Here is a 23,871-nt window from a genome sequence, read left to right as displayed (position 1 = left end):
TGCCACGACTTGGCCGATCTCACCGAGCGTAGGCACAGAACCCCCGGTTGGGTTTGTTTAGTGACAATTGCAAGAAAGTTTATTAAAAACAAGATGGCTGCATCCTCAATGTTGACAAAAGAGAGAAAAGCGTTACTTTGTACAATTCTATTAGAATAAAAAAAATGATGTGGAGCTGCAGATGTGTTTAATATCACAGCAGTCTAGAGAATATAGTTTGAGCCACGACACGTAAAACAATAGAAAAACAAGCTCACTGCAGTTCGGAACCAATATTTTGACAGCGGCCATGAGGGAACAGCTCAAACTGAGAGACAGCCGACCAGAATTTCAGACATGCCAGGCGTCCATCGGATCGTTAATCAGGCGTTGTGATCCTCCAACTGCACGCTGAACAACAACCAATCTAAAATCATTCAAGGGAAACCAAGTCAGGCCAAATCCATACAGAGTTTGCCCAGCTTTACTGTAAACAAAACAATAGACAACAGTAAAAAAAAAGAATGAAAATACTGCTCTTTACTCTTCTTTAAACATGCCAAATCACACTCATGAAAGAGAGGCTAATCTCAGTGAACCGTGAGGGTCTTCAAAGACACAGCAGAGTCCCCACTCACTGCATCATGAAAAACGTGCCATCAACCACAACGCTGAATTATTTACCTCCCAAATGCGAATTGGGTAAAAATAGCATCAACTGTACTGGAGACTCCTCGCACTGCGCATAAAAACATATCTGGTTGCTATGGCAGAGGAACGAGGTGTTGACACCGTGAGACGCCAGCAGTCAACACACTCGACGTGAATCTTACCAGAAGTCTGAGAGCGACGATCCTGCAGGCGGAGAGAAAGCGAGGCTCTTCCACACACCGGCTCGGTCACACCGTGATTACGGGGAAAGTCTGCACGGGTTTGCATGACAGACGAAAAAGAAAATAGAATATGATCATCCAGCACCGCCTCCCTCTCTACTCCTCTCTCTCTCCCTCACACACTCCCTCCTTTGGTCTCCCCCTGCCTCTCTCTCTCTATCTTGCACGATAAACACACACCAAAAAAAGAGCACAAGCGGCTGCAACGGGTGGAGAGATAGTGCTTGCATTAAAGGGCTGTTTCACTTTAACGCATGTCAGCGGCAGACTGTTGTCGTCTGGTTTGCCTTTCCTCTGTCACGGCAGTGAAGCGCCGCTCGCCAGTGGAGAGCGACAGCGCAGAGATCGAGCCTCTGCAAAACGTCAATGCACACAATCGCTGAGGAGAGGGGGGGGGGGGAGGGGGAACTTGGGGGTGGCGGGTGAGAGAAGGGAAGACGGGGGAGGGGGCCGAGGTTAGGGTAGTGTGTATCTGCGTCTGTGGGGTTGTCTATTGTTGTGGGGTTTTTTTTTTTTTTTGTCAATGGGGACTACAGGTCCAGCTGCTGCCCTCTCTCAGCACTGTATTTAGCCCCGAGTGAATGCAGTCCGATACAATTTCAACGCAAATTAAGATGATCACAGGATGATTCATTTCATGGCTGTTGCATTAGTTTTACACAGCTGTGCCTAATAAACCGGCAACACACACGCACAGTTAAACCGTTAAGACAGTTTGCATCCTCGGGTCTTATTTCTCACGATGCAAACACTCAACAAATCAAACAATAAGGGAAGCTGATAAAAAAAATCTGCTGACTGCAAATGAAGTGTCTGCCGTGCATCACCTCCTCGATGCAAAACTACCTCCTGTTTACAAATGCTGCTGAAAGTTGCACAAACTCGGAGAGCACCCTCTCCCATTCAGCTGCGTCACACAGCGCTGTCCTCCTCGTCCTCAGCAGCAGAATGTACTGTATGTCCAGCTCCCTGCTCCATTCCCTTCCAGCTCCCTGCTCTCTGGGAACCTTTTCAAAACATAAAGTGAGCCGATAAATAGCGCTGCAGCAACGCATCAGTAAGCTTCCTGCACTCAGCCTAAGCCGTCATAGTTCAGGGCGATGCATCTTGGGAATCTTCACTGTGCAGTTTTCATCACTGCAGTTATTGGCAGCCTTTACAAATAAATAGACGACTGCTGCGAATACAAGAACTACTTTTGTCCTTTGAAAAGAATCAAAGCGACTTGAGCCCTGCAGGGCGTGGAGTGTTCCTCACCTTTTTTTATTGTTATCCAAACACGCAAACCGGAGAAAAACAGGAAACCGAGCTTAACGTCCAGTGTTTGTCTTTGTATCAGCCGATTTGAAAACCGCCGTTCAAATCATGAGACAATTTTGCTGAGACATCTCTGGAATGCAGCGATACATTATGCATGGCCAGCAACACACACGTGAAGCGCCTACACATGCCACTGTCTGACGCCAGATGCTTCTCTCTTTGCCAATAGGAAATTATTCCAGCCTGAGGGTGTTGGGGTACTAGGGTGTGGCAGGGGGAGGTGTGTGTGTGTGTGTGTGTGTGTGTGTCTCAAAAGGAGGTGGGGGGTTGTCCCCGATGTCTGTTTCACTGAGCCAGCGCACCTCAACATCCGAGCACCACAGACTGGCCCCCTGACCTCTACCCTTTAACTCCTGCAGCACCAAATCAATGAGGCTGCTGCAAGACATGCATCGAAAAATCGCCCACCGTGTTTCCCCAGAAAGGACACAACCGCTGTCGTGTGCATCTTTCAGCACGCAGCGCGGAGGATTTTGAATTTGCTGACTTGACTGCCAGCAGATTCCTTAGGTTTAAATTGCTAATGAGCAGGAGGGAACAATGACATAGCACCTTTTACAGTGACCTCCACAGCAGGAGGTGAAGAGTTACTGCCCACGCCATTTGCAGGTATTTCAGCCTTTTTCCGGCAAAGGAGACTGGCTGACGACCAAACCCAGCAGAGGGGGGGGGGGGGGGGGGGGGGACGAGAAGAAAGCCTTTGACGGCTCATGAATGGTCACTCTCTAATCCATTAGGAGTTTATTCAATTACCTGACAGTCAGTCACTCTGCACGTGCGAAGAAACATGATGTCTCCTTATAAAAAGTCTCTTTTGAGGTGGTCGAATAATTGCATTTGGATCTGAAGAGTAACACACCAAAAAAAAAAAGCAGTATGTGTGCTTAACGCGAGCTCCTATATGCAACACTGGATGCGCTCCAGTGAGAAGCAATTTCAATGCTCCCAGAGAGAAATTTGACAAACAGCCAGGATCCGTTCTGAAAACCAAAACAGGCATCCAAGTAAATAACCCCCGACGTCCAAAACGAGTGCCATTTCGGCACAAAGTTCAACTTTAAAACAAAGCTCTCTTTCAGCCAAGCAGTTCCCCTTTCCCACCCATTTTAAATAGATTATTGATAAAAAAAATTTAAAAAGGATACTTAAGATGGGTTTGCCTGCTTATAAGGGGTTATCATTAACAAGCAAGAGCGCTCCGAGTAATTGCATTTAGCACATGTGACTCCAATGAATGTGGGAAAAGACAAAGAGAGTTCAGTTTCTCCACTAATAGAATTTTAAAGAAATCAAAGAAGACAAATTAGCTTTCCTGAAATGGGAAGTCCTGGGAAAGCAACACGTGTGCAAAGATCGCCTCATAAAAAAGCAGGTAATGGAAAGTCTACAAGTCTAGAAAGAAAGTCTACAGTTATTTTCACACAAAATAATACAGCTACCATGTTTAACCTTCCTTCCGATGGCCACTCCAAGAGCGAATGAAAACCGTACAATGCAAACACAACCTCTAACCCGAGGGGAAAGTCAGTGTTACAGAAAGAACTGCCCAAGCCTCTCAGCGGCTTAATGATTTGTCTGCTGCTGGTGAATGATCACACAGCAATATCCTGTTCTGGCTAGTTCTCCGGCCCGGCCCGGCCCCCCCCCTCCCCCCCCCCCCCCCTGAGGCTCCGGCTGACATGATTCTGGCTTGCCCGGGTGCCACCGAAGCGCCAGCCAGCCCCCTCGTATTGACAATATCCGGGAGGCTGCCCCGATGCCTGATACGACCCGGCAAAAGGACCTGTGGAGTCAAACTCGATGAGGCAGAAGGCACAATTATTGAGGCCTTGAGGGGAGGGATGTCATACCCCGTGCAACGTGATGAAAACGCTGAGCGAAGAGGAGGGAGACGCGGGGCGGTCGATGTCACTGACGAAGCAGTATTTTTTTTTTTTTTTTTTTTTTTTAAAGGGGGAAACTAAATAGCTGGCATGTTTTAAAATTCCACAGTGCTTATGCAATGTAAGCCTGTACTTAATGTGAGGGGCGTTTCTTTGCTCTTAAATGAGGAGCATTCATTCATTTCCCATGAGCCTATGTGCAATGTTAAAGAGCGTGCGGGACAAATCAGGAATAGGGCTGCAACGAAAGATCACTTTCATTATCGAGTCATTTGCAGATTTTTCTTCTGTGGTGACGTCCGCAAAAAGACCCACCGCCCAAAAATGTTCCGTTTATTGTAATGTAAAGAGACGGAAAGCAGCCAACCTTTACATTTGAGAAACTGCAGTCGTCCAACGCCTTCCTTCTCTGTCAATAAACTCATTAACTGATAGTTTCAGGCCTAATCTGAAGTGATTGTAGGGCCGAAGAAGGTCAAGAGGAGCATGATGATGATGATGGTGTAGTTTGAGCCAGGAGAGTCACACAGAGACACGGGACTTCGGTTAGCCAGGCCAGAGGGCAAAAGGTGAGACAGAAAGCAGCTCCACCACTTCTTACTACTCCCTCCGGCCCACACAGCCAGACATGCATGCAGGTGAAAGGTTTATGATCATCCACTGATGAGCCACAGCTGCACCGGACTGCCCTCCTGTCTTGGCACAAGAGAGACTCAACAGTGCAACGCTGCAGGTATTCGTTTGGTCCGATGCTCTAACTAGAGCCAGTCTTCATATAAACTGTGGTAACGTGGATATGCATGCCTCAGTGCTGTCAATAAAATAAAAAAATAAGTCTTTTGTTGTTGCAGTGAAAGAGCCCCCCTTGATTTATGTATGCCAAGGGGTAGAGAACCCCCTGAATGACCTCCGGCTGCCAGAATGGCATTTTGAAAGTGCAAGGGGAGTTTAATCTTTAAAAAGAATTGCGTGAGCACGGCTGGTGAACACGTAATATTAGATTCAGGAGGTATTTTGCGCTCCAAGGACGGTGACAGCGACTGCGTGGTTTGGCGCAGCAAGTCGTCCGTTAAACGTCTCTTTCTTTTTCCGCAGTTCGGCTTTGAAAACGGTCGCGGTGAGAGTATTTTCAAAGTTTCATGCGCCAAACAAAACACTTAACTAAAACAATTGGAGATAAAACGCTGTAGTTTTCTTCTTTTGTGTCTCAGTGGGGGTTTTCGGCCACACTGCAACAAGTGCAGCTGAGCTTGGAGGCGGCGACGGCACGCACGAACACGACTGAATTAACTTTTACAATTTGAAAAGTCCTGACGCAGCTTAGTTTAGCTCGCACCGAAGTGAAGCCGCGTGTTGCTACTCACCGCGGGGAAGTTTCTCCTCTTCGTCCCGGTGTGTACGGAGATGAGCGTCGGTGCAGTCGCAGCGTGACAAAGTTTGGTTGGTCTCTCTCTCAGCTCAGCATGGCGGCTTAGGGGCCAGATACTGGATTCAAACCTCTCCGGGCTGCGATATCAACAGACGGGGGGAGGGTGCGGGGGGGAGGCGGCGGTGGTGGTGGTGACAGAGAGACCTAGTGGTGGAAGAAACACTGAAGTTAAGCAAAAGTATTGTTAAAAAATACTATGTTACAAGTAAAGGTCCTGCATTCAAAAGTTTACAGTACAGAAGTATTAGCATCAAAATGCACTTTAAAAATACTCATTAACCAGAATGGCATGTCATAATATTGGACTTGAATTAATGATGCATTGATTGTGTTTATCACTTTAATGTTGCATCTAATAAAGGGATAATCTATGATATTACATCATAATATATACATTAATTCGTATTAATCTGAAGTCATTTAGGTTGCCAAATGAATGCAGTGCACTTAAAAGTAAAATATTTGCCTCTGAATTGTGGTGGAGTGGAAGCATATAACAGAAAAAATGAAAATGCACAAGTAAAGTACAAGTACCTCAAGATTGCATATACTTAAATTTCTGTTTTCAACATTCACTACTTTAACGATGCTTCTACTTCAATATATTTCACTACTTAAGTAAAATATCTGAGTATACTTCTGCAAGAGGGAAAGTAAAAAGTAATGTTATTTTATTCTGTAGAATTATAATAAAATACATTTTATTTATTGAGCGCTTTTCATAATTCTCAAAGACACTTTACATTAAAATCATCATATAAAAGAAAGCTATATACGTACAATATACGTAGTAAGTTAAAATGAGCTCTAACTCCTCCCTACTTTTGTACATTTTGAATGCATGTCTTTTTCAATGGCTTCTTTTTTACAGGTATGTAATTTAGGTGGAGAATACTAATCCCTTTTAATTTGATTCGTTCTCTCTCAAATCCCACACATTTCCAGACAGGTCACGTCCTCTGTGGTTACCTTAAACCTTGGCTGAGGGGACTCTGTAGATGGACCAGTGGGTTAAAAGGGTCACAGTTGGAGGTCAAAGGTTGCACAACATTTTCCTAGAGGAGAAGTGAATCAAAAACACAGTGGAGGAAAGACAGGCTGACCCTTGTGTCATTGTGCAGGGCAGAGGAGGAGGGAGAGGGGCTTTCCATGGCACTGCAGGCTGAATACAATACCATCTTTGAGTAGACAGATTGCTGCTGGTGGAAGATAGAACGGCGTCCCAGTCTACCTCTGTGGCTGCTTTGTGGGTTCTCTGAATAACAAATGTTGAAAATATACCTGCTCAGTTGAGCTGCAATAAGTCTATAATGTCCCTTTTCTTTTGCCGTGTCCTTAAGTATGCCAATACTCCCAGGCATCATCCGCTATACTACAAATTGTTTATTTTCATATCAGCCCCTGGTGATTTGAGAGCTCGGGGTTGAAGGCTGGCTGGAGTTAAAAGGGGATGGTAAGTGCTGCCTAAAATGAATACGTAAAGCAGCTGGGTTTATCTTCACTCACTCTCTGACATGTGCTGCTAAGAGAAAACAGGTGACCGAGGAATGTGTGCTGAAACCCAAACGTAATACTGCTGCTCAAATGATTCGTCACCACTTAGACAGATCTGCATTTTTAAAGACATAATGTACTTATCTGATTTCCATTCGTAGGTCTTTCTTGTATTGTCTGCCCCCCAAATTCAACTTGTCAATAATTTACTATCACTCTGCACAAGAAGGACATTTTAATGCTTAGTTTATATGTTAAAGAAATAGGAACCGACAGACACAAAGACACCACACAGTGAGGCTTATTTTAATGCTCCTGTAGATAAGAATATCTGATAAATGCCCAAAATGTAAATTTAACAGGAACAGAAAGTCTCCCACACACATACACACAATAGATGAGTGTATTAGAGTTAAGGTGTTGATTTCCAGTGTAAGTATATGATCTTCATGCCTGAACTCTTCAGACACACCAGTTGGATATATTTAGAGTCCCTCGCTGGTGTATCCATGCTACAAGGCAGACCACAATTATTCAGAACACTGGAAGGGCCAGCGCTGGTCTGAGATCAGTCAAGAGGGGGAGTGCATGTGTGTCGACTGGTACGGGAGAGAATCAACACCACAAGGGTCAGAGGTCAGGGCCACTGGTCGGATATGCAGTAAACTCAGGAGCTTAAAATGGAACATTGCCCCCTATAACTTTTAATACAAGATCCTGCAAAGCTTAAGTTTTAAAATACTCTCAATATATATTTCTGAAGGAGTGAGGTCCGTTATAATCAGTCAGTTCTGGGACAAATATACAGACGTTTGGTGCACTTTATACTTAAGTTTATTAGCCCACATATTTCCCTAAACCAATAATGTGTAATATCTAAACTCTGGTCAGGTAAACTTTAGGAAATAACATTTTGCAATAATGCGTTACAGTCCGACTATCACCATTGTAGTGGAGCAGCACCATCTAGTGGCAAATATCAAAGATGACATCTTAATATTGAATGAACCATTGCCTCGGCGTGGAAAGGCATGTATCTTGCGCATGCGCAGACAGATGTCCCTAGTTTTAGTTATAATGAAAATGTTAGTTCCGCCAAACACCATGGAGGCCAGGTACAGCTTATTTTTTTTATTTTATTTTTACTACTAATGCCGCTTTGCAATGTTTGAGAATCCGCAGTGGGCCCACCCTCAGTGTGATGTAATTGTCCTCAAGTGCTATTGTGATGTTTTTTTAAATGGCCTGACTTGCGCCACAAAGTCAACATGAGGACATCTGCTGCAATATAACTGTGTAATGGTACCCGTGCACTGTTAAAGAATTTGACTCTGTTTTTTGCATCTTGTACTTCCACAGATAGGACAAGGACAGCAAAGGTAGACAGATAAAGGTACAGAATAGACAGGGCGGTTATGTAAGTAGTGAAACAGGTGCAAGTATAAATATGATATAAATATTAAGCACCAATGACCAACAGTAAAATAAGAAATACAACTTCTTTATACAAGTCACATGTTCTGTAAGATGTTATAGTGCAAATACATATTTACTGAATGGATATAAATAGAGAGGATGATTATGTATGTTTATGTACGGCTATTAGATGTACAGAGAAAATTGTTGATCTGCCAAGTTTGCGCAGGAACAAAGAGGTGAAGACTAAATTATTGTGTAAACATTCGAAACAATCTAAGAAATACTTGTATCAGAATTTGCTTTTGAAAGCCATTCCATATGGTCTATTGATAAATTACCAATTCAGTATTGTGAGTTTCTGTAAGTGTGACATAACTTATGTACAAATGCATGCAGCACATGTTTATTATATTCTGCACAGGAACAAGCTAATGGAGGATAAGAAGCTGGGATCTAAAATACCATTTGGATTAAATGTTGAATTATATGTAGCGCCTAAGATATAAAATACAGGTTTCAATTGTATTGATATAGAAATTGTGAACTCCTTGTTCTTTAATTTTCCATGGGAGCGCTCAATTTATTGTTGCAGTACTCGGATCCATTACTGAAGTAAAAGTACTCCATTAGAAGTAAAAGTTCTGCATCCATATCCTACTTCAGTAAACGCATTCAGCAGAAACAAATATCACTGTGACTGATACCTTTTGTGACAATAATAGCATTTTACTGTTATAGCTGGTTGAGGTTAGTTTTAAACTTTATTCACATGTAGGTAATTAAGTCCATGGTCCCCAAACTCGTGAATGGGCCCCTCTGAAGGGTCACCAGATAAATCTGAGGTGATTAATGGGAGAGGAAAGAAGAAAAAAAACAAAGTTCTGATACACCATTTTTGTGAAATATTGGATAATTTTACCTCTTTGATGCTTGAACAGTTATAGAAATAAAACAATTTGCCTTTTTTGCATATTCTGTGACGGATCAAATCATCTCCCACCGCCCATGCTCATCATCTTCATGACTTTAGCAGTAAAGTAAAACACATGGATGTGTACTGAAAGCCCCCTTTTTTCTGCTGGGGGCGGGGCAAACAATCCATGCTCCAATCACAGCCCCCGGTGCTGTCACGTGCCTCCCAAACTGTCCAATAGCGAGCCGCAGATTAAAAGCAGTTTGCCGCACCCAAAGTGGAATGATGGGCGGAGCGACGCAGGGACGACGAGCGCTAGAGCGATAAACCCACTCTGAGCTCACCAGGGTCGGGGATAAAGCCAGTGAAACCCACCGTCCTGCTTTCACCGAGTTTTCATATTCCATCACTTCATCAAAGAGAGGGTAAGGTTTGAAATAATCGACTTTATTTGCTTTTCAGCGGTTTGTCCGATGCAATAACCCATGTGTGTGTGTTTTTTAATGTTTGCTCCGCTCCCGTTGTGTCTTAGTGTGGTTAGCTCCCTCACTGTTTTTGCTAATATGTTGCTCTGCAGAGACGCTGCTGCTGTGCACGTTTTCTCGCTGTAAAACGGAGCATTTCTGCGTTTTATTGTGATTTTTAAATGACTTCGCTGCAGCTCAAGGCGGTTTCCTGTGTTGGACAACACCAGTGCAGGGCCATAGTGTGTGTGTGTATCGTTAGCCTGCTGCCCGAGCAGGCCTGTTGTTGCATTATTTTATTGCGTTTCACATGCGCCCCGGTCACTGAAGCTATTTAATATGGGCTGCTCGGGCCGAAACGTTTCGTCATGTGCGATTGTTTCCAATCTGGGCGTGTTTTTGAAGCAGGACGATGGGCTTTATTCAGTTGTGTATTGATGGAGTAGTTTCCTGTTGTTAAGATGGCACCATGTCCTGCATATAATACACAATATGCACACTCATTTGTACGATTGTAAGCAGGTCACTGTTCATTCTGTCTTTTCACAGTATAAGAGGAAACATCACGCCAGACATGAAGTACTTTATTAATCCTAAAGGGAAATTGTTTTTACAGTAGCCGGGTCATATCACTTATTCGTGGAATGCATTGAGCAAAACATATTATAGAAATTACAAGTTATAGCTAGAGATGGAGGTAAAAGTTGGACCACACTATAAATATACAGTAAAATATTGTGTATGTTAATACACTGTATATTAGTAGTGCAATTAATGCAATCAAGCAATATCCTATCATAATATTTATGGTGAATTCACTGACAAAATGTATCATCAAGAAACCTTTTGATTTGATAATTTGCTGCTTTTCTCAGATTTTTATATAATATTGAATTTGATTATCTTCAAGTGTTGTCGGCAAAACAATGTCACTCCGGGCTTTAGTTGCAACACTGATTGTCCAGCTCTAGTGAGAGTGTGTAGGAGGATTGGAAGGTGATAATAACCTGAGAGTTTGTAAAGGTTTAATGTGCCTTGTTGACAGTTTTATCCCCAAACCGGAGAACATAACCACTAAGCCAACGCAGTCTGTCTTCTTTCTAAAGTCGACTGAGAAGTCCCTTCCCCCTCATACTGGATGAGGATTAGCAAAAACCAAATGGCCAAGATAAAAAAAAAAAAGGTCTGCGAGTGTTGAGGGATGGTAACTCCCTGCATTTGGTAATTCCGTTAGAATGAGTGAAACTCCCAAAGGAGAGAGCTTAGCTCTGGTCAGTCTGGCTCCATGTTGTCACAAACTACACTAATACACACATGCATACACACTCACTCCAGATACAGAGTGTTTGCTTTACTCCCACTCCCCACGCCCACACCCTTGACTGCAGTGCAGCTGAAAATGTGTTCCTCATTTCAAGTCCATCCTCTCTATTTCACCCTTTCCTTCCTTCCTCTCCATATGTGATCACTTAGGAGGAGGCCTTTATTTTTAACGTTAGAGATGCAAAAGCAGTCACACTTGAACTATCATTCACACCACATAGGTCACTAATGGCCTTGTCAATATGCTGTAGTAGGCTATGTATCTATGTTTGGTTCAAATATTTACGCTAGCGGGATACAGGCTAAAGATACACGAGTACGCGTTACAGGCTAAAGATACACGAGTACGCGTTACAGACTAAAGGTACACGAGTACGCGTTACAGGCTAAAGGTACACGAGTACGCGTTACAGGCTAAAGGTACACGAGTACGCGTTACAGGCTAAAGGTACACGAGTACGCGTTACAGGCTAAAGGTACACGAGTACGCGTTACAGGCTAAAGGTACACGAGTACGCGTTACAGGCTAAAGGTACACGAGTACGCGTTACAGGCTAAAGGTACACGAGTACGCGTTACAGGCTAAAGGTACGCGTTGCGGGCTAAAGATGCGCGAGTACGCGTTGCGGGCTGGAGAGGGCGCGCTACAGGCTGGAGAGGGCACGCTAGAGAGTGAGACTAAGGAAACTGTACAGGGAGGGGTCTGTTGTTTCAGAGAGCAATCTTCCACCACTGTCCCATATGACATGTGACAGCCAGATAAGACTCCCTGTACTCGCACTCTTAACACAACACAGCGTTCGGCCTGGCTTTGGTAGTATGCAGCAGATAATATCTGAGCCATGACGATAGTCCCAGTGATGGTGAAGCTTGCATACAGTCCATTGTTTTTAATAAGCATGACGTTGGCTTCGTCTCAGTAGCTATTTACTTGCCACTCAACTTAAACTTAAATGTATTACTGGGCTCTAATCGATGGGATGATCATTCATTTAATTTTAGGGTGGACAATGTTTGGACAGCTTGGAAAAGGTGACATTACTCACCAAAGCAGAGGGAAATATCTCTCTTTAGCTGCTAAGTGCACAAGCTAGTTGCTAACTATGCCATTTAGTGCTCTTTTTAACTGGGTAAGGTCACACACATAGATACTGTGCTTTGGAGCTGAGACAAGATAAAACGATGTCATTTCTTTGCATGCAGTGTGGTATGACATTTATGATATAATTTATGCTATAATATTCACATGTATTGTTGTTAGATCCTGTTGTCCATAAAGCTATGACTTCTCTGTGTATGCCAATTACTCCGTGGTACACACGACCATGCATAGGGCAGTGCTAAAATGACACCGAACGCATTCCGACGAGGCGTAGTAGTCGGAGTCTGAAACACACACACACACACACACACACACTAAAGAGCAGTTGCTGGTGGATTCTTCGTCCCCAGTAATGACAGGCATCTAGCTCAGAGATATAAAGAGCCTCGTCCGAGTGCTTCGCTCAAATGTTTCAAAACTGCTTCCATGAAACACCAACTACACACACACACACTAAAAATAACAAAGAAAGACCAGTAAATAATTTGAGGCCATCTTTTTTTTTTTTTTTTTTTTCACACCATAAAGATCTTTTCACTGCCAAGAGCTTGATTGGCATATTGTTGGAACAAACTAAATGGATCTTTTTTTGCTTAATACTTTTTTTTTCAGTGAGCTTGGTCATGCTGAAAATATGTTTCAGTGCAAGCTTCCATCTCTCAAAAGAGAATTATGATAAAATGGAAATATGCACAATGTACAGTACACACCAGTGCTTTTAAAGCCAGCCACCGTGGGAGAGCAGATAGCCCGGTGCTTCTCCTCACATAATACATCATTACAAGTTCAAAACATCATAAGTCGCTTTGTTTAACGGAGTTAATCATCATGGTAAGCACAAGTTATGGGTTGAAGCGTTATGTTAACATAACATAAAACTACATCAATAAATATGTCAACCATTAGACATTTTGCCATACTGTTAGTACTGACTGAGGGAGCCATCTCTCTGCTGTTGCCTCTAATTTTTCACACAAATGCAGATGGCATATATTGTAGTGTATGAATGGGATGCTTGATTCGTCGTCACATTTTCCTGTTGCTTGGAGACGAGTAAAAACCCCTCGGATTCATCCAGTCCAAGAGGTTGTTTTTTTTTACACATCCACAGTGAAAATGGAGGAGGAAAGAACAGCAGTTTGATGTGCGACTGTTATATGTTCTGTGTATCGGAGGCCCTCTGTACACAGGCAACCATCGGTGTCTTAAAGTCCTCCTAGCAAACAATCTTTTGCTGTTTTTGTATGAGCTGTTATTCCCCTTTTAGTGCTCCAAACGTGCAAGGCACAGAGGGCTAGTCGGGCCCGACAATACAGTACCAGGACCAGACACTTACTGTCAGGGGTGCTATAAATTCCCCGACATTTGCAGGGCCGTGCATGACTTGCAGCTTTAGGCACACCAACGGTTCACCCAGGGTTCTTTCCTAACACATCATTCAAAGAGGGTCCTGGTCTAATTGGTTACCCTATTTGACATTTCAGTTTACAACCAAAATTGACAGGCATTATGTTGGACACCTGTTTGAGCTCATGCCCTAGTGTAAATACCAATTTGTGTTATTATGATTAAGGTTTTCCTGGGGTCATGCTATATGACATGTTAGTCCTTCATACCTAACTATAGATGTCAAATTAATTCGTATTTACTGAGACTGGCATGCAGCAGTTAGGGTCATTTCCTGTCACATGGTCTTGCAGAATGTTTAAGAAAGTGGCTCCTTGAATGGTGGTTGCAAAAAAAGTGTATGCAAGTAATTTGTAAGTCTATTTTACAATTTTAACTATTTTATATTTAGCTAAACTATATAGACATAGTGTTAGTGTCATGTCACTTCAACAGAGTCGTTTGAAGATGTGCTCCTTGTGACACCGACGGTCTTTGCAGCGTGATGTCGGCCTACAGCTGCTCTTACGTAACGGCGATCTCAACAGGCTGTCCCGCGTTTCCATGGCAATGTGTTTGGTTTCCATAGTGATTGCACTCTTAAACAGGAGTGGAGGCTGATGCGGGGGGGGGGGGGGGGGGGGCTGTGAGATGAACATTGTGGATAGTGAAAGCTTCCCGCATCGACGGCCAGAGATGTTCATGCTGGAATGGTGTCTCGTATTTCTAGAGGTTTGTCACTTTCAGTCCCCCAGTTGTCCCTTTTGTCAGCAGACATGTTGGATTCCCATCGTTGAGCATGAACAACAGACGGCAAACGCAGCATAAACAAGTCGGGGTGAAGTGGATGAGATCAGACGAGCAGTCTAGAAGCATTAAGATCGTCTCGGTGTAAACCAGCTGACGCGGGGTCAGTCAGCAGAAACTGTAGCATTGTACCTTTCTTTGATGCGTGATGCAGACCAACTCCGCCTGTATCTATCAGTACAAACGTATATATTCACCCAGAGTGACTTTTTTTTAGAATTGACAGATTTCTGCAGTGCACGGTGACACATGTGTATTAATAACGGGCCAGGGAGTGAGCGAACGCGGAGCCTCCACTATCCCGCTGAGAGCTGGCAGAGACCCTCTCGCTCTTTCTGTCCCGATTCTTGACCCAATCACACGAGTGAGACCGAACAAGAGTTTTCCCTCCTGACTGTTTGCAGAGCGAGTATCCAGCTTCTCATATTCTTTCTTTCGTAATTGCAATTTTAAGACGGTAGTGCTGATTTAAAGGAAAACAGCGGAGAGGAGACACCAATTGAATATTCATATTCAAGGTATGAATATTTGAAGGTATAAACACATGCGAGATGAAAAGCAAAAAGAACACCATTTGTCTCCCTTCATTTAATGAGTAAATGAGGTGAGAATGGACAAAGCATTGGTGGCCTATAATTAGCCCAAAACAGCTTGAAAACATAAAACGCCTTGATTGGAGCAGGTGACCTGAGGTTTGTGGAAAAATGCTGTTGCAAAATGTCAGAACGCCGATAAAAGCGGGACAGAGAGCCAGAGGGTCTCTGCCAGCTCTCTGCGGGATGGTGGAGGCTCCGCGTTCGCTCTGCAGTTGTCATGGTAGTTTAGGCTGAACATTTGTATCGATGCCGACTAATGGGCCAGAGCAACCCCACATTCACCCATGCATGCTAACACACACTCTGTGTCCTTCAGAGTCCAGGCTTGAGTAGCCTGTGCTGTGACAGACAGGCTGAGACTGTTTATCCACACAGATGGACATCTGGATGGACATGGATCTATAGGAACATCTGTCTGGGTATCCTGTTGTTGTCAGTAGAAGGGGACATGTGATGATGTTGAGCTAAATGTTGGTTATTGATCCCCAAGCATACAGTAATAGTTCGGTCCACAACATACTTGTAGAAATAGCCGAGATTTTAGTTTCTAATATTCATCAAGCTCAACGGTGAGAGACTTTTCCAGTTTTTGTTTTACTTCCCGTCGCCCGGCCTTGACAGTGGAGTGGTGTTGTGATTCCAGGAAACGCGTTATGGAAATCAATGAAAGAGGGAGAGGTGGTCACGTGATCGTGACAGGAAGTAGGGAAGAGTGTGGTGTGTCTGATTAGCTTTCTGGTGTAATGAATGCGACGCTCACTTCCTCACTTCACAAATGTTTTAATCCTAATTGATGCATGGCCAACCAGCACACACGGAGACTTAAACATAAATCATGCTAAAATATTTATACATAAAAGAAAAAAACTGTAGAAGTTGTCTCTTATCCCTCTCTTTACAGGAGGCCAGCGCAGGATGAACGGCGACTCAGGTGCCGGCGTGGTGACGGCGCCCCCGCCCACCACAGCCCCCCACAAGGAGCGGTACTTCGACCGGGTGGATGAGAGCAGTCCGGAGTACCAGAGGGAGAGGAACATGGCGCCCGACCTGCGGCAGGACTTCAACATGATGGAGCAGAGGAAGAGGGTCTCCATGATACTGCAGAGCCCGGTCAGTGGGAACGGACACGCTGAATATATTCAGAGGCATGCACTACATTTACCCTACAGCCACTACTTTAACTGTACAAATACTGTGGCAACACATGAATAGGCTCTTTTTAGTGGAAAGGCAGCAGCTTTCTCAACATCACATGATGGATCCAGTGTATTCCTCATCAACAGTCTGTCTGTGCTCTGCTGAATACTCCGGGCAGAGAACAGCTCTGTTTAAAGGCCTATTGTATGTGTGAAAAGCACTGATGTATTCAAGTGCTGAAAAAAGCCCTGAGTGGTGCTTTAAAATTAGCCTTTTATTGTGTTGAGCTCCAGTCAGTGTTTTTTCTGTCTGTCACATGTACTGTTGATATACACTCAGTTACCTAGTTACTAGTTTCACCTAGCTATACCTAATGCAGTCTAATACAAGAGAGGTGTTTCTGTTATTTAGCTTCCCCTCATTGATATAAAATGCCTACAGTATATATGTATTTAATATTTTCCTGTGTTCCTGTCTGCAGGCATTCTGCGATGAGCTGGAGACGATGATCCAGGATCAGCTGCAGAAGGGGAAGACGCCCACCAGCCTGCTGGCTCTGCAGCAGATTGCAGACTTCATGAACACCAGCATGCCTTCCATGTATCCAGCTGCACCACAGGGAGGCATGGCGTCGCTCAACATGAGTAAGCAGTGTGTGTGTGTGTGACTGTTTGACCTCAGCCCTGCTCACAATGAGTAATGCAGCGTATGCCAAAGTTAATTTTTGGGACAAAGAGTCCATTAGGCAGACTCTTATCTAATTGTTATTATCTGGCAAGGAATCAGAATCGGTTGCGTCTGACCGCGTCTCCTCCTCTCAGGTTTGGGTATGGTGACTCCGGTGAATGATCTGCGCGGCTCGGACTCTATTTCCTACGACAAGGGCGAGAAGCAGCATCGCTGCAAGCTGGCCGCCTTTTACCGGCTCGCCGACTTGTTCGGCTGGTCCGAGCTCATCTTCAACCACCTCACAGTAAGATGGGCTTCTTTCTCTTATCATGCAACCGGAGGTTTTGAACTGAATTTCTCATCAAGCAGTTAAGTAAAGATATGTTCACATTGGGCCTAATTAACAAACGCAAATTGTACAAATCTGTGCTTTATACACGTATAGGGTAAATTGTACATGTACAATACTAGGTGGTCTGATTTGGATGTTTGGAAGAGGGCGTGCTTTAGTGTGTGTAAGTGAAATGAACAGTAACACTCTAATGCGACTGACTTCTGCTCCTCTTTAGGTCAAGGTGAACTCAGACGAGGACCGCTTCCTAATCATCCCTTTTGGGCTGCTGTACAGTGAAGTCACTGCCTCCAGTCTGGTGAGAACATGTGCTGATCTCTATTAGAACCGAGTGTCTTTTCTTAAGTTTCTCTTTTTACTTTCCTATCGGGGATTTCTGTGAAGATTAGTTTACTTCTCGTTACACTGGGTAACCCCCTCGTTGTCTGCCCCGCTCTCCAGGTGAAAGTCAACTTTCAAGGTGAGATAGTTGACCGGGGAAGCACCAATCTCGGGGTCAACCTGGCCGGCTTCAATCTCCACAGTGCCATCTACGCCGCACGGCCCGACGTCAAGTGCGTCGTGCACATACACACGGCTGCGGGCACCGCGGTAAGGGACGCTGTATACAAAGTAATTACACCCAGCGTAAACGCGGACCTGGACACGATAGTCTTACACCATGCGTTGTGTGGTCTGTTTGGTTGCAGGTGTCGGCTATGAAATGCGGCCTGTTGCCCATCTCGCCTGAGGCACTGTCCCTGGGTGAGGTGACCTATCACGACTACCACGGCATACTGGTGGACGAGGATGAAAACATTCTCATCAAGAGGGACATTGGGCCTATTAGCAAGGTAAACGCACAGCGTGTCTCAATGGGAAAATTACATAAAGATGAATAGTACTTTTATTAAAATCTTTCCTGTCTTTCAGGTGTTCATCCTGAGGAACCATGGCTTGGTTACTGTAGGCGCAACAGTGGAGGAAGCTTTCTATTACATGCACAATCTGGTCACCGCCTGTGAGATCCAGGTAGGACGCACGTTGACGAGCACGACTTAAAGCACATGAGACATTTATTTATGTCAAAGAATCTCAAGTGTTATCTATTTGCTCTCATTGTGGTTTGATGCATAGAGCCGTTTATTTCCATTTGGGTTGTTATATTTGCCACCATATCTCTGTCTGCATTTTTCATAACAATTGTCTTTGTCCCTTGTCTCTCCACATTTCTTTTTTTATATGTGTTCCATCTTTCCTCATGTTGATGTCCGTGTGCGTCCTCATGTCCACATTTTATTTTCCTTTTCTGCGTTCTGGCTCCGTCTGTGGGTTTTTTTTTTGTTTTTTTTTGTCGGTATCCCTCCCAATTTCATTCAGGTGAGAACGCTGGCCAGCGCTGGAGGGCCGGATAATCTGGTGTTGCTGGACCCAACGAAATACAAGGCACGCTCGCGGGTCCCAGAGCCAGCAAGCGACGGGTCGTCCACACACCCGAAGTGGCAAGTCGGGGAGCAGGAGTTTGAGGCTTTCATGAGAATGCTCGACAACTTGGTAAGTACAAAGAAAAAGGGGGAATTGGGACTTCTTCATTCTTTGATCACTGGGATGTGATGGCTAAACCCCGTTGTTGTTGTTTGTCTTCCTGTATCCCAGGGCTACAGGACGGGCTACCCTTACCGCTGCCCGGCATTGCGTGACAAAGCTAAAAAGTACAGCGACGCGGAGAACGCTGCCCCCGGCCACGGTGGCTACTCATACGGGGAGGACAGCGACTCAGGCGCTCGCTCCCCGCTGAAGCAGAGCTTCCAGCGCGGCCAGCGCGACAAGACCCGCTGGGTCAATGCCGGCAGCCGGCCCGACGAGCCCTGCGAGGACGGGCCCGACGGCAGCAGCCCCAAGTCGAAGCCTAAGGTGTGGACGAGCATAACACACGATCACGTCAAACCCTTGCTGCAGTCTCTCTCGTCTGGTGTCTGCGTGCCAAGCTGTATAACCAACTGCTTGGTCTGTGCCTACCTTATTGTTCATTGTAACGATTTTACAGCTACCTTGTTGGTGGAAATGGGCAGGTGGTCGGCATCCTGAGGTTCTGGGGACAGTGAGGAGTAAAAGTGTAGCATAAAGCTAAAACAGTTTTTTATTGAGCCTTTTTTTAGGCTCACTTTAGGCACTGCAGATGTCCTATTAACCCACCTTTCTAAACTCTGCTCTGTTAAATCCTCTGTAGCATAGCTGTGAGTATTTTGTCCACCCTCCGTTTCCGTTCGGGTCTCCTAATGCTTCACGATGCCTGGCCAGCCTCCCCACAGCATGCCCCACTGCATGTGTAGTAGTGAAATGCATTGTTGGTGTTGATGTTTTCCCCAGAGGAGCGAGCAGCAGGGGTGTGTGGCATGAGTCCTCACTTGGGCAGGTGAATGTGGCGAGACACACGCCGGCGGCGCTGCTAACCACCCTTTAGCTCACCGCCCCCCCCAGCAGCTCTCTTTTAGTTTTAGTCTTTGCATCTTGAAGTTAGCTTTTGTTAGCTTTGTTGCTCAAACATGATTTGAGAAAATGTACAAAAATACAGTGAGATTTGAGGCCATATCAACCCTATAAGTGTTATTTTTAAGATGTACCAGCGTGCCAGCGTAAAAAAGGGAGGTGGCATGTCTCTAACTGAGAATCTTTAATCACCAGAATAATGCCAGATACATTATAAACATTTGATAAGAAAAAAAAAAAACATTTGTTAAACTGACTTTCCTTCGCAAAAGAGTTATGCAGCCTGCTTTTCTAATTTTTATTTTCCTCAAACACCTTCAACTGCACCCAGTTGTACTTCTCACCTTTTTAAGACCTGCATGAGTGGAATTGTTTGGAAAAAGAACGGAGAAAAGGCGATGGAATTTGACCTGACTTTTGAATCGATTATCTCCTGTTGGGAAAGTAGGAAATGTTGTGTTGTGAGACTCTCTCTCTCTCTCTCAGTGAGTATATATCACGTTTACATGTTCATCTCATACTCGGCTACTTCCATCCAGAAACCCTCCCTCATCTAGCGCAGACGAGCTTAAGACCAGCACAGGAATGACGTCATGAGCTTACGCTTTCCACCGCGAACAACATGCCTAGTTTAAAAAGGTTCAACAGAATATGTTGCATGAAAGCTGAAGATTTGATTTCTATATTCACCCGCTGCTCATTCAGTTTGGTGCAAGAAATGGGTGAAGACGTATTCTTCGCCCTCCAATCATGCTGAGCATTACCAGGTTAAGAAAAACAAAGTAGAAAAGTCGATGGAGTATTTGTTTTTCTATTCGTCAAGACGATAAAAGGTTACATCCTCTGCAGGAAAGATCCACTCTTGTCTCAGTTTGTGGCTTTTTTTTTTTTTTTTTTCAACGTGGGCGAGTGTCCTCGAGTGTGTTTCTCTCTTATCTCTGTCGTCCTTGTTGTTGTGTATCAGCCTGGGAAATGACTCTGGTGATGCCAGCTCACCCCTCACTGCCACTCTCGCTTCGTAAGCCAGCCTCATCATCTGTCACCCGCCCTCACCCCCTTCACTTCTCCCTCCCTCACCTCCTCACCCCCTTTTACCTTTTTTATTTAAATTTTTTTCTCATTCTGTGATGTTCTCAGTTGATCTTCAGTGTGGTCCTTCTGTTGGTTTTCTAATGGTACATCAATGATGATGACAAATGGTTTTCATACGGGTATAAACACGTATAAACACGCCTTTAGGCTTCAGGCGTTGCATCTTCAGCTGTCGTCATGCGGGAGGTCTTTTCACCGGTTTCTGACTGAGCATCACCTCCACCGATCACTTCTGACGTATTATTCCAAAAAACCATTTGAAGGATTTTAAAACTCAGTGTTTCTTCTGCGTGTAAGCTCCTTAAACCTGTCGTACAAGCTTTACTTCTCAGCAACTTAAAAATCACCAAAACTCCTCGTGATCATTTTACTTCCAGTACGCTCTTGTGTTTTAGCATTGACTCCTGTGGATGAACGTCAAAACGTTAGTCACAGAATACCGCTAATATGTATGACATAATACTGTATGCTTAATCTATAAATACTAAAACAGATTTTAATCTATTTTTTTAATTGCATAAACACACGTTCCTGTGCGCATCATGCTCACAGGGACATATCTGTAGTTTTCTAGCATTTCTTGACAAAGTCCTTCGTTTTACGACATTTCAGCTCCATGCAACAGTTTCTAAATCGCACACAGAATATGGGATCGATCCTGTAAGAGGACAACCCCAATGTTCTGCATTTAGACAGTTTAGTCCCTCCAGTCTGTGTTTGAGCCCCACGTCACTGGGAAGATGCAGCCTGATATCATGGGATGATAAATGAGCGTCAGAGAGGTATTAGAACAGTCCTCCACTAAATTTAGTGCAAATGAATCCCGTCATCATTGGTTCACTTATTAACCTTTTTACAGCCATCCAACTTTGTTCATTTCAGTTCAGCATGATTGTGAAGCCTGCCTAGTATTTTGTCTAAATCTATTTTTGTGCTTGAGATATTAAGTCATTCAGGATATCCGGCTTTCGTAACGTTTTAACACTTGATGTGGTGTTCACAGTGGACAAAGGAGGACGGACTCCGCCAGGCTGCCACAGCCAATCAGTTCATCCCAATGAACACCAACCCAAAGGATGTCCTGGAAATGAGGAATAAGGTATCACATCTGCCTCCTTTTTTACTGCCTTTAAGACCATTTGATGTTCCTCATGCACTGTATGTTTACTGTTCTTATGCATGACTTATAATGTTGTTGTTTTGTAGATCCGGGAGCAGAACCTGCAGGACATAAAGACAGCAGGGCCCCAGTCCCAGGTTCTGTGTGCCGGCTCCGTAGTGGATCGTAACTTCAACCAGGTCAGTCTATAAGTTCTGCACATGAAACCCTCGCCGCTACAGCCATCCTGACCTGGACTTAAACATGTCTCATACCGACAAAAATACTTGTTTGGTCTCTTGTATTTACTTAAAATACATTCAATTATAAATGCATAATATAAACTGTCCAGGTCAGGATTCACCCCTTAAACGGAAGTGCTGAAAAGTGTGAATGTTGTGCTTGAAGTTCGGCCTCTGAAGGAACTTAAATCAACCGCTAATAACCGAGAACAAGCCGTGTCCTCCATGTCATGTTCCAGAGCACGGAGTGACTTTGTAACTGTCGCATTATTCTTTGACCACAGAGATTGTCTATCTGGCAGGTGAGTAGTGTTTTGGGAGAGGTAACCTCGCTCTGCGCTCCAAACCTGCCAGCTCAGGTCGTGTCCATAATCATACACCGTTTATTTTCTCTCCTTCATCTCTTCTTTTGAATTTTATTTATTTTGCTTTTCCGTAGTTTATAGTTGATGCTGTTATCCGGCTCAGCACTTTCAGACTGGTCTCTTTTACTATTTAACAACAGCCCCACTACAATCTAATACACTTTTACTTCTGTGCATGCAAAAAATGGAAAATTGCTTATAAATTTCCTCTTGGGTTCAGTTTGCATGGTTTGCTCTCCCTTAGCTCAGTTTCTCCACTTCCAAAGCTTCCGGGACATCCAAACCCCATGAGGAGCCGGACAAAGTAACACAGAGCCGTTAACACGTTTTAAAGGGCCAAAGGAGTCCTTGATTGTTCTTCTGTTAAGACTCAGACTGTATGAACTGTATAGCTCCCCCCCTGTGTGGACCGTTTGTCTTTACAATGCATGGTCTTGGCTATTTGTTCCATCACTGCTATGCTTTCCAAAGCCCCGCATCACTTTCCAGAACCATCTCTCTGTGCATGCATGTCCGATACTTGTGTGTGTGTGTGTGTGTGTGTGTGTGTGTGTGTGTGTGTGTGTGTGTGTGTGTGTGTGTGTGTGTGTGTGTGTGCGCGCGTGCAGAGGTGGAAAGTAACTCATCATAACAAACACACACTTGCAGATAAGCCTACAGTTTCATTTAGTTTTTTAAATTCTATAACCAAGAGGACGTTTTCACTTTGAGCTCTTTTCTGAAAGCTTAACTCTCCAAACTTTACATTTGGGAGATTTCTATGTGTGTATTCTTATTGAAATGGTCACGGTCAGGTTGACAAATTGGCTCTTTCGAAGTAGTGGCCTCACGTGCCCTTTAGGATTACTTAGATAGTAGTATTTGTACTTGATATCGTAGTACTCTTTCCACCTTTGTGTGTGTGTGGAAGGCAGTACGTTTTCTGAAAGTCTGCACACATTCATGCCTGCCTCACAGACTGCTGGTTTGAATGTGCTGGTGTTTAAGAGCTGGGTTGTGCTCCCCTCCCCCCCTCACTGGGTTTACTATTGCAGGACGCCCCTCTGTCTGACTGCACAGACACTATTGATGACCTCGATGTGTCCGAGGGGTCCTATAGTCCTGCTAAATCAATTAGAAAGGTACTTGCTGCTCCAGTCACAAATACCATTCACCTGTACTTCACATCCTCCTACCGTCACTCCTCTGAGCCTGCAGACAGACCCATGGACAGGCCGTTTTCTCACTTGTGTATTTTGTGGTCATGTGACCAAGTCTTTCCTACACTACATGTTCATGCACTCTGAGATTTTTGAATACAGTTGGGTTTTTTTGAGCCGGATACAACCCTTGAGAAGGATTGATGTGTATCTTGCTGTCATGAGTCTGTCTGCAGGAGGGACCTCTGGCTGATACTTCTGCTCATGCTGCATAGTAGTTATGTGTGTAAAGTGTCTCT

At 44.3% G+C, this 23,871-nt stretch overlaps 2 protein-coding genes across 30 annotated transcripts in view; one reads left to right on the top strand and one right to left on the bottom strand.

Annotated features, from left to right (window-relative positions):
* The window catches only part of sema4d (sema domain, immunoglobulin domain (Ig), transmembrane domain (TM) and short cytoplasmic domain, (semaphorin) 4D), a 31,096-nt gene extending 25,532 nt beyond the window's left edge, over nt 1–5,564 (bottom strand). For 2 of the 4 annotated variants that reach the window (XM_076087379.1, XM_076087362.1), the window contains exon 1: nt 5,440–5,564. The gene's annotated coding sequence lies outside the window, so the exon portion shown is untranslated. Of the gene's footprint in view, nt 1–812; nt 2,043–5,439 lie in introns of those variants that run through there. The other 2 variants (XM_076087371.1, XM_076087385.1) reach the window with 2 other exon arrangements.
* Nucleotides 5,565–9,603: 4,039 nt separating this feature from the next.
* add1 (adducin 1 (alpha)) overlaps nt 9,604–23,871 on the top strand; it is a 22,319-nt gene continuing 8,051 nt past the window's right edge. For all 26 annotated transcript variants that reach the window (XR_012953050.1, XR_012953048.1, XR_012953047.1 and 23 more), the window contains exons 1-12: nt 9,604–9,755; nt 15,910–16,118; nt 16,627–16,789; nt 16,967–17,118; nt 17,384–17,464; nt 17,608–17,757; nt 17,856–17,999; nt 18,079–18,177; nt 18,526–18,699; nt 18,802–19,059; nt 21,731–21,826; nt 21,934–22,026. Coding sequence is in view for 14 of the 26 variants with exons in the window: in XM_076087316.1 (XP_075943431.1) it covers nt 15,924–16,118; nt 16,627–16,789; nt 16,967–17,118; nt 17,384–17,464; nt 17,608–17,757; nt 17,856–17,999; nt 18,079–18,177; nt 18,526–18,699; nt 18,802–19,059; nt 21,731–21,826; nt 21,934–22,026 (1,605 nt within the window). In the remaining 12 variants the exon portion in view is untranslated. The remainder of the gene's footprint in view (nt 9,756–15,909; nt 16,119–16,626; nt 16,790–16,966; nt 17,119–17,383; nt 17,465–17,607; nt 17,758–17,855; nt 18,000–18,078; nt 18,178–18,525; nt 18,700–18,801; nt 19,060–21,730; nt 21,827–21,933; nt 22,027–23,871) is intronic.

This window comes from Anarhichas minor, unplaced genomic scaffold, assembly GCF_050575085.1.
Source record: "Anarhichas minor isolate MPS153535 unplaced genomic scaffold, ASM5057508v1 ptg000002l, whole genome shotgun sequence".
Classification (NCBI taxonomy): Eukaryota; Metazoa; Chordata; class Actinopteri; order Perciformes; family Anarhichadidae; genus Anarhichas; species Anarhichas minor.
This window is presented reverse-complemented; position numbering and strand designations above follow the sequence as displayed.